General features: G+C 45.7%; 1 protein-coding gene across 1 annotated transcript; it reads left to right on the top strand.

Moving 5' to 3' along the window:
* Window positions 1–651: 651 nt before the first annotated feature.
* On the top strand, window positions 652–7,417 carry MRPL48 (mitochondrial ribosomal protein L48; the record flags this gene model as incomplete). Its single annotated transcript, XM_009572418.1, has 7 exons — window positions 652–749; window positions 1,212–1,249; window positions 2,215–2,300; window positions 3,063–3,235; window positions 4,918–5,020; window positions 5,852–5,941; window positions 7,343–7,417. Coding segments are annotated over 7 exons (663 nt in total), but the record flags the coding sequence as incomplete, so codon positions are not given.
* Window positions 7,418–9,305: the final 1,888 nt, after the last annotated feature.

Here is a 9,305-nt window from a genome sequence, read left to right as displayed (position 1 = left end):
GGGGGCACAGGCCTGATCCTGAGTTAGTGTCCTCGGTCGCCTACCCTGGTGTACCTGGGCCAGAGGCACCCCCCCACGCACCCCTCCTCAAGCACCCAGGGATCACCCCAGCGACACGGGGTCCTTTACAGCCCCCCGCACTGTCACTGCCCTCGGGGACCAGCAGATCCCTGGTCCTCCCTGGGGACTCTTTGGGGACATTAGTAATTATCCCCCCGCCCTGCTTGGCATTATGCAGCTCCTGCCTGCCAGGGTTGTGGTGACAGCAAAGCTTTTTGCTTTGCGCTGCCTTGGTGATGGATGAGCTGTGTTTCCCTCCATCCGTGTGATGGAGGGTTGTTCACGCAGCTGTCGTAACCTGGAGGCGGTGGGACAGCGCGAGGGATGAACATGATCTGTAACTGAGGGGAGGAGAGCCTCCTACCCCAACTTGTTGGATCCTGAAGCAAAGTGAGGAGGTGCAAGAAAAGGTTACCGCATTCATCATCTTCATCATGTTTCATCTCTTTCCTCTGCGTTGCGGTGATATTCTGGGGAGTGACAGTGGCTGGAGGCTGTGGAGAGATTGGGAGGGTTATTGGTGCGTTCAGAGAGTCTCAGGAGTTGTTTTGATGGCTGTATTCTGGCAAGCGCTGGTGAGAACTCACTGAGTATCTGCCATGCTGTTTGCATTTTGACCATGGTGGCTCATTGCAGGTGCTGTGCTTGAAGAAGGGAACGTTGCTAAAGCAGGTGTTTGCGTTTAGCAGGTGAGTGGTCTGAAATCAAACCCAGCAAGTAAAACACAGTATAAGACATTAAAAACACTTGGTCACTTCTACTGACAGTGTCAGAAAACATACATGACAAAAAAAGTACTTTTTGCCAAGGAAAGTCTTTTAATTGTGGAGGGAAGACTTTCAGCTGATGTTTGGGAGCTGAAAGGGCTGTAGGATGTGAAAAAGAGAGTCTCTTTGCTACTGGGATCTGTCTGTGTTTGAGGGACTTGGGGTAGGAAAGTCTTTTAATTGTGGAGGGAAGACTTTCAGCTGATGTTTGGGAGCTGAAAGGGCTGTAGGATGTGAAAAAGAGAAAGTCTCTTTGCTACTGGGATATGTCTGTGTTTGAGGGACTTGGGGTATGAGCCTTTGTCAGAGGAGATTAGCCAGATATGTTGTGTTTCCACAGATGGGTGAAATCAGAGCTTTTAACAATTATCTTGCTTCCTACAGAGCAGTAACACCCAGAGAAAGCCATCTGTGTGCTGCAGGTAAGGCCTCTTATTAATCCAATGCAAGGCAAAACTTCATTTACTCAAAATAAATATTACACATTTCAGTGTTTGTGTCTTCTTTTTCATTTTTTTTTTAGCTAATTTTGGGCTGGTTAAATAACCTGAGCAGGTGCTTTTCCACTTCCATACCTTTTTTCTAACCTTTTCTTCTGTTTCCCTGTTCTTGGCTGAGCAGGTGCTCCTACTCATGGTGTTACACTGTGGAGTGACACCAGCCAGATGCTATTCGCTATATTACTGTCCAGGAACTGACTTACACCCCTGTGACGTCCCATTTTAACATTTACTGAGCTGGTGGAATCCACTGTCGCAATTTAAAATAGAATTTTATTTTGATGTGGAGGCAAAGTATAACTGAGTGGCTTAGATCCTTGGTGTTCAGTTTCTCTTTGCCATTCTGAGCTTCGTTGATTAGAATTAGGGTTATGAGGGTTTCATTTTACCCTGGAGAAGGAAGTATAAATAAAAGCTGATGCTGGTTTGGTTTGGCTTCCTAGCACATGAATATTTGAAAGGGCTGGATTTAAAATTAAGTGGGGCTCAGATCCGTCATAGTAGCATCACTGCTGTTGCATAAGAGGAGACAGATGTAACATTTCATCAGTATTCTCACCATCCACTGGTGCTGACAAGTCTGTCTTTTTTTTTGTTTGCCTGAGAATTCACCTGGGAATTGAGTCACCTTTAATCTCTTCTTCCCTTATTTGTTGCTCACCATAACCAACTGTGAATTCTAACAGGCTTGCTGTGATGCACAGGCTGCCTGTGTGGGCAGAGACCGGCCGAAGCCTTAGCCTGCCTTTGCCTTCTGTCAAAGAACCGACGACAAATTCTTACCCCCAGTGTGGATTTTGGGCTCTGAAAGCACCCGTTTATGTTTGTTAAAAGAAGGGCTGTCTGCCATTCAGCCGGAAACATGTTTGCTCTGCTTTGATTTTAAGGTGATGTGCTTGTGAGTTGCCACAGACACTACAAATCCCGTCCTACGCATGGTATTGGGAGGTTTAAATACCTGCTCCCAAAGGAGGTAGGCGTAAGAACTCCCCTACTGTGCTTGCTTTTGGCTGACCCATCTTTTTACAGTCCGATTTAAATATTGGTATTATTAATTCCATGGCTGATGAATCATATTAAAAATGAATAACGTAACTGTTTATTGCTACTTCTCTTGGTAAAGAGTGTTATGTCACATGAAGTACCCACTCACAACATTGCATAAATACTTTCCTTTGTCCGGTATGTTCCTGTTTAAATTAATGAGTAGTTTTGGGAGGGAGGAATCTCTTCCTGATGCTGAATTTAACACCCCAACTTCAAATTATTGCAGAATATTGTGAGCAGGTCTTATTTGCATTTAAACTTTTCACATTCCCTGAAATTTGGAAAGATGACAATTTTTGTGGAAGGAGGAAACAATAACTCATCTAGACAGCTGCCTTGAAGGCAGGAACTGAAATAAAAAGCAGTTTGTTTTCTACTCCTTGGTTTCTTCTGGAAGAAATTAATCATGGTATGCACGTATTTTCTGTGTGACTTCTGTGGTGCTGCCATCCAAGAACTGAACTGCTCAACTTGAGAACATCTGTTAAGATAACGTCATCCCAGTTTTGTAGTCGGGGAAAGTGTGCACAGATGGGCTGTGATACGTTCGACACAGTTCAGCAAACCTTTGTCAGAGGAGAGTACCCTAGCATGGTCTCCTGTGTGGGCAAGAGTTACCGTTTTTTATTTCCAGCTTTGTTCAAAACAGATACGCTTTCTATTTTTTCTTTCTTTTTTTTAAATACAGACTCCAAAGAAGAAGAAGGATAAAGTACAGATGAAAGAGATAAATGTTGGAACCGAATATGAATATGGAGATGTCAACATCCAGATGACTTCCTATGATATGTGTCTCGTGGAGCATTTTGCTCAGTACGTGCATAAACTCTGCAACCGATTCTCCATTCGAGTGAATGAAAGGTATGAGGAACACGGCTCTGTGTTTGTCATCCCTTGCAATCGTGTTGCGTTAGGGCACGTGAGGCTCGTAGATGATGATACCTTGCTGACAAGGGCGCAATCTAATCTCCCTTGATAGATTCTCACATGTAAATCCACATCTTCTGTCATCTGCCTGGTGTTCTCTTTTTGTGTGTCTGTACGGTTTTGGATGCTTTACTTGTATGAGGAAGGCTGAAATGGAGTTGTTCAGGCACTGACTGAACAGATCTCAAGGAAAAAAAAATAGCTGTTACTTTTCACTCCTTTGAGAAAAAGGCTTAAGCCTGTGGGTGCTGAGCCCGGCAACGTAGGCTTAAGTATTGCTGACTTTTGCTGCTGTTTTTTCTTCATAGTGTTTTATCCAGGCTCTTTTCTCTGTGCATATATTGCAGGGTAAGCAAGTGGTACTGAATATACAAACTAGAATGAGCTTGGAAAACCCCTGAAGATTGTGGCAGAGCCACCCGCTACTTTAGTTTAGTAGTAGAGGATGCCTCAGTTGCAGACTAGATCTCCGAAGCAGCTGTACCCCTGATAGCAGCTTTGCTGGTTTCAGTGAGTCTGAGGAATGTGATACAGCTCCTGGGTGCCTGCAGTGCACTCCTGGGTGCCTGCAGTCACTGGAGAAGCACTGCGTTGCCGTAAGGAAGTAAAAACACTTAGTGGTGATTATCTGAAATGTGTATCTTTAATTGTACCTCTGAGTATAAACACTGGTTCCTGCTCATGCTGATTTAAACCTATCAAAAATCGTTTTCTTTATGTTCATCCACTTTGCTGAACTGTCAGCCGTGGATCTGAAATCCTGTGCCCACAGATCAGTTGCTTGTAGTCTCTCTGTGATGTCTCTTGCACCAAACAGCACTAAAAACTGTGACATGTTGGTGACTGATAGGTGTTTGTTTTGAGGGTACCCGGCGACACTAAGAAATTACAATTCTGTCAGCAGCAATCGCTGGAAAGCATTCGCAGAGAAATCCCACGGCCTGAGACTGTTGATGGCACTTTCAGAGTAAAGCGTTATTACCTTGTATCATACTTGTGCCCTCTGAGATTGGACTTGGTGTGCAGAGTTCGGTATGTACAGAAAGAAATGATGTGCCCTTTTAGAGCAAAATTTGTAGGGTAAAACGTGGGCAGTAGGATAGCCTGTTGTTATTGATGCTGTGCAAATGGAGATGGGGAGGCTGAGGTCTCTGGAGTAACGCTAACTGGAGAGCAGAATCTGATCCAGTGCCTGATCGTACTCCTGTTAAATTCACAGAGGTGAAAATAATGTCTTTTGAGTGGGGTGTTGCAGCAGTGGTTTTTAGCTCTGTTCCCGATGAGAATAGATAGGCTATTACAAACTAAGTCGTAACTGTTGCTTTAAAGTCCTCCTTCAACTATAAAGAAGTTAAAAGTTCTCTTCTCAGGCTGGTGGTTGTAGCTGAAACAGGTTTTTGCTGGCAGTAGTGCTGCAAGCTTCTCCCTTATCTCTTTCCAGTAAAACACCCGGCTTCTGCCAGTGCTTGATTTGCAAGATACATTGTTTGCATAATTAATTTCTCATGAAAAGTTAATCTCTTTCCACATTCTCTGCTGCTGGAGGTTGATTCGTTCCTGTAAATTAGTGCAAATCTATCCTCCCTGTCCTAAGCACTGACCTGTGGTTCCTGCAGCTACGCGATGCCCACCAAAACCAACGAAGTGCTGTTCTTGGAAGAACGAGGTTCCAAAATGCAGCTGGATGCAGTCCTTACTACCCATCAGAGGGTTGTCCAGGTATGAGCTGGCGCTTGCTGATAGTGCTGCGGCTCTTGTGCAGCACCTCCTATCTCAGGCTCTCAAAACCCCTTAATAATTGGAGTTAAGTCCCTTGAACAAATGAAAGGCGTAATTTGTGCGTAAATTGAAGCACAAAGAAGTCTAATTAGATTTCTTGCTAAAGGTTACTCACAAAGTAGAAGCAGAGGAGGGGTTCCTGTATTATGTATTTCAGCCAGAAGATTTATTATCTATTTTATGCAGAATACCTGATACAAGGGGTAGAAAAGTCATGTTTAAGGATGAATGATTGGACAAACTCGATGAAATTTTAAAATACTATTAGTAGCAGGGCCAGCTTCAAAAGCGTACAACTGATTGAGGTAAACAGGTATTTCTCCTAAGTGACTTTTTCCTATTTCATACTATGTTCCTTTGCTATATGCTAAACCTCTGCTGATTTACATTTTAAACCTAGGGGTAGACTTTTTTCCACTGGAGAGGGATGATGTGTGGTTAACGCTGGGGCTTGCAGGTTTGCCGTGGTAGCCTTTGTATTAGAGTCTCACCTAAATTAAGATCTTCGTGCGTGGTTAAGTCTCTTTACGTGCAGGAGAGCGTGCAGGCAGGGATGGGAAGCACAGTGTTCATAGAGAAGAGCCGAAACAAGAGCTTTGGGCCGTGCTGTATGCGAGAGATGTGCGCACGAAGCAGAGAGTGCTTCTCTAATGAAGTGGTTGACTGCCACAGGCTCATACTGAAATGGAGTCTCTTTCTGTGCCATTAGTATAATGAGTCCATTTTGTATGTGGTGTTCTGCTCCTGCAGCACTTTTATTTCTTCTTTCAGATCAGCGGTTTGAGTTCAACGTTTGCTCCGATACTCTTGGAAATTATTCAGAGTAATCAGCCTGAAGGGGTCCATCTGTTAGTGAAAGAGGTATGTTTAATTTTACTCATGCCTTTGCATTTAGGAAGCAGATACGATGCGTGACACGAATTTGGTTTCAAAATACAAACCTGGTCCTGAGACTACTGCCTATTCTAGACTTACAGATACCCAGGATCTCCCAGAACCAGGCCCTCGCTTGGTCTATGAAAAACCATTACCTCTCATTCTTGATAAGTGTTTGTTTAGCCTCCTATAATTAGTGCCACAGAAGGTACCTTCCTAGCAATCCTACAGATCTGTAGGAGATGGCAGATTGCAAGTTGCTTTCCTTTGCTGCCACAGATTCCCTGCAATTCAGAAGGGAACGCTTTCCTTCGGCAGTGCTTCACCGCCTCCTATCTGGGAATCACCAGGAACTTCATGGAGCAGTTGGTAGCAAACCTGAGACTGGAAACCTAAATGCTGTGCCCTGTTTTGATGGAATTCGCTCTGGGAGGGGGTCAGCTTGTTTTCTGCAGAAAGGCCCAACAGTTTGCTCAGCACTGAGGACTTCAGGACAGAACTCCACTCACTGGTGGACCAGGAATAAGGAGATATTTAAACTTCTGTCATTTTACATTCAGACAAAACAGTCCCAGGAAGCCGTATTCATTCAGGGACAAAAGATTTTTGCGCCTTGAAAGGGAAGGCAGTACAGTAAACTCAAATATGAAAACACAGTTGGCTTCTTAAGTGGCCTTTGAAGAATGTTTAGTTATCTCCAGCTCTGCAAAACCAGGAGAAGGTCTCTTGAGTCCAGTAATCTTCTCTGCTTTGGTCACAGTCCTGTCTCTGCCTTAGGGCTGCCTTTTTTTTTTTTAATTTTGGCTGATGGCTTTGTCTCTGTGACATTGTGGCATTTGCAAAGTCATTGCAATCTGATGCAGGAAGCCCAGGGGAGAGACCCAAGCTGGCTTCATAGGACTGGCACTGCAGAAGAGAGATTAAAGCTTTGGGATGCTCTGGCAAAGTGATAGGCAGTGGCAGAGTTGGGGGCATCCAGTTGACTTCTTGAGCACAATGCTACTGCTCACTCTTCCAAAAGCAGTTAGCCAGGTGAGGAGGAGCCTACAAGGCCGAATTTTAGAGCCTGTGCGGTGACCAAGCGTGTCCGTGGCTGCCACGCTCGCTTGCTGCCAGAAGCTTTCTGCCCTCTCTGCTTTACCCCCAGCAGCTGCTCCTGTTGGAGGCTGGATGTAAGAGAGGAGGCTTGGAGCTCTGCCACCAGCTTCCACATTGAGCTGCCCGCGAGATCCTAGCCTGCAGTGACTTTCCACTGGGGCTTCCCATTCCCTGGGTTCAGTGGACATGTAAATCTTTTATTTTTCCACTCTTAAGTGATTTTCCTTGGGAGTACTCAAAAGGTGATTCTGATTTGCTTGGTGTTTTTTTTTTCCCCTCCCTCCACAGCACACAGAAGCTGACTTCAAGAGCCGATTAAAGTCTCGACCAGAACTTGAAGAGCTGCTAGCGCAGATGAACTGAGATGAGAAAGAACGCTCCGTCCATTTTAGAGCCACCCTTGGGAGAGTGAGGCTTCTCCTCCATGGCTGCTCAAGCCTCCAGAAAGCGACTTCACAAGCACTGTACTGATAATTTGGTGAATTGGAAGAAATTTCCACTGTTGTCAAGCAGCTTGTCTTAATAAAGACAAATACACGTGTTTATATCTGACTGATTGGTACACTGAGTGAAGGTCACACAATGAAATGTAGCTTTTCTCAGTTCTTCCCCTTTTTTTTTCCCCTGTATGTTTTACTCTTGGTATATGAGGATTTCTGCAAGTTTTCGTCTGCAGAAATCTCTGCAAGTTAATAATGCTGGACTGCAGCTCTCCCAGATGCTACTGATGTGGAAGTGACCATCCTCCTTTCTTCAGCTGAAGGCTGGAGCCATGCATTATTCTTGTAGCGCTGCTTAAATCAGAGCTTTGCCAATATGAATGGAGCTCAGAGCCCTGGGAGGGTTGGGGATGATCGTCCCCGAGCAGCTGAACAACCGCTGCTTGACAGAAAAAAAGCCTCGGAGGGCAGAGACGGGAAGGTTGGAGCTGTGTGTCAGGTGGTGTATGCAAAATTTCTTTTTAATTTCTGATTTGCTTTTCAAGCCACAAAGGATAAATTTCCCCTGGATCCCTGAAGTCAGTCTACTTTTTACAACAGATGTTTGGAAAGGGAGAAATCAGTTGTGCCTTGGAAGGATGAATCTCGGAAGCGCAAAGCGGTTTGGGGAATTTCCCAGGATGGTGCCAGAAGCTTTTCCCAGGACTGCTGCTTTTCTCGAGTGGTGTGGGGACCGGGGATGCCCCAAATGGGGCTGCTCAGCTGCTTATCGCCATCCTGCAAAACCCAGAGTCCACGGAAGCTGCGGCTTTTGGGTGCACGTACGGGCGCTGGGTCGAATGCGTTGTGGCACCTGGGTTTTTGCTCCAATCCTCATTATTTCAAATTCAGGTGCACACAGCTGTTTTTATTTAGGTGTCATCTTAGCTCCAACCTGATCACGCCATCCTATTACGAAGTATGTTATAACCAAATTTGAGCCCTGGTTTGATGGATGCTAAGAGGAGGTTGTGTTCCTGCCCAAGAACTGCTTTGTTTGGGGTTTTTGCTCCCTTTTCTAAGGACCAGCTCTCTAAAAAGAGGGGAAAATAACTTATTCGTTAGCACTTTCCCCAAAACTGGGGCTGCCCACATGTTGCTTGTGGTCCTGTGCCAGCTGTGATTTTTGGCCGGCAGCCCCAGCACCCACCTTCCTGGGAGACAGCCTGAAAAGTTCCCCCTGGCAAAAGCCACGGGTGCCCTTTCCTTTCCAGCCCACAAAAAACAATTTTTTTTTCTTTTTCATAGCTTATTTGCTAGGAGCTGGTGTTCAGAGGAGTATCCCACCATCCCTAATGCTCCTGGGATTTCCCAGGAGATAAATCCACCCCAAAATCCTGTCCCATGGGACACGAGGTTATCACTGCTGGGAAAAGCCTCGGGATAGCGCAAGGAAGGACACAGAGTGGAAATCCATGGCAGGGCTGCGTGCTGTGGACGCTCCCGGTTTGGGACATTTTGGGCTGGAAATTCTTATCTGACCCCACAACCGTCCCCTCCGAGCTCCCGGTTATCCCCGGCGGCGCAGAGAGAGTCGAGCGCTTCAGCCAGGATGATAAATGCCACCGGATTTAATTTCCCAACAATGTAGCGTGGATTTACCGGCACATCCACCCACTTGAATAAAAAATAACACAAAAAAAGGGGTCAAATGGCGCAGCTGCCCCGTTCCCGGGGTGCCGATGGTGGGCTGGTGGGTGGTGCTGGGAGTGGGAGTCCCTGGTGATTTCGGTCCCTGGTGATTTCAGTCCCCGGCAGGCGAGGGGTGGGCT

This window comes from Fulmarus glacialis, unplaced genomic scaffold, assembly GCF_000690835.1.
Source record: "Fulmarus glacialis isolate BGI_N327 unplaced genomic scaffold, ASM69083v1 scaffold8792, whole genome shotgun sequence".
Taxonomy (NCBI): domain Eukaryota; kingdom Metazoa; phylum Chordata; class Aves; order Procellariiformes; family Procellariidae; genus Fulmarus; species Fulmarus glacialis.
This window is presented reverse-complemented; position numbering and strand designations above follow the sequence as displayed.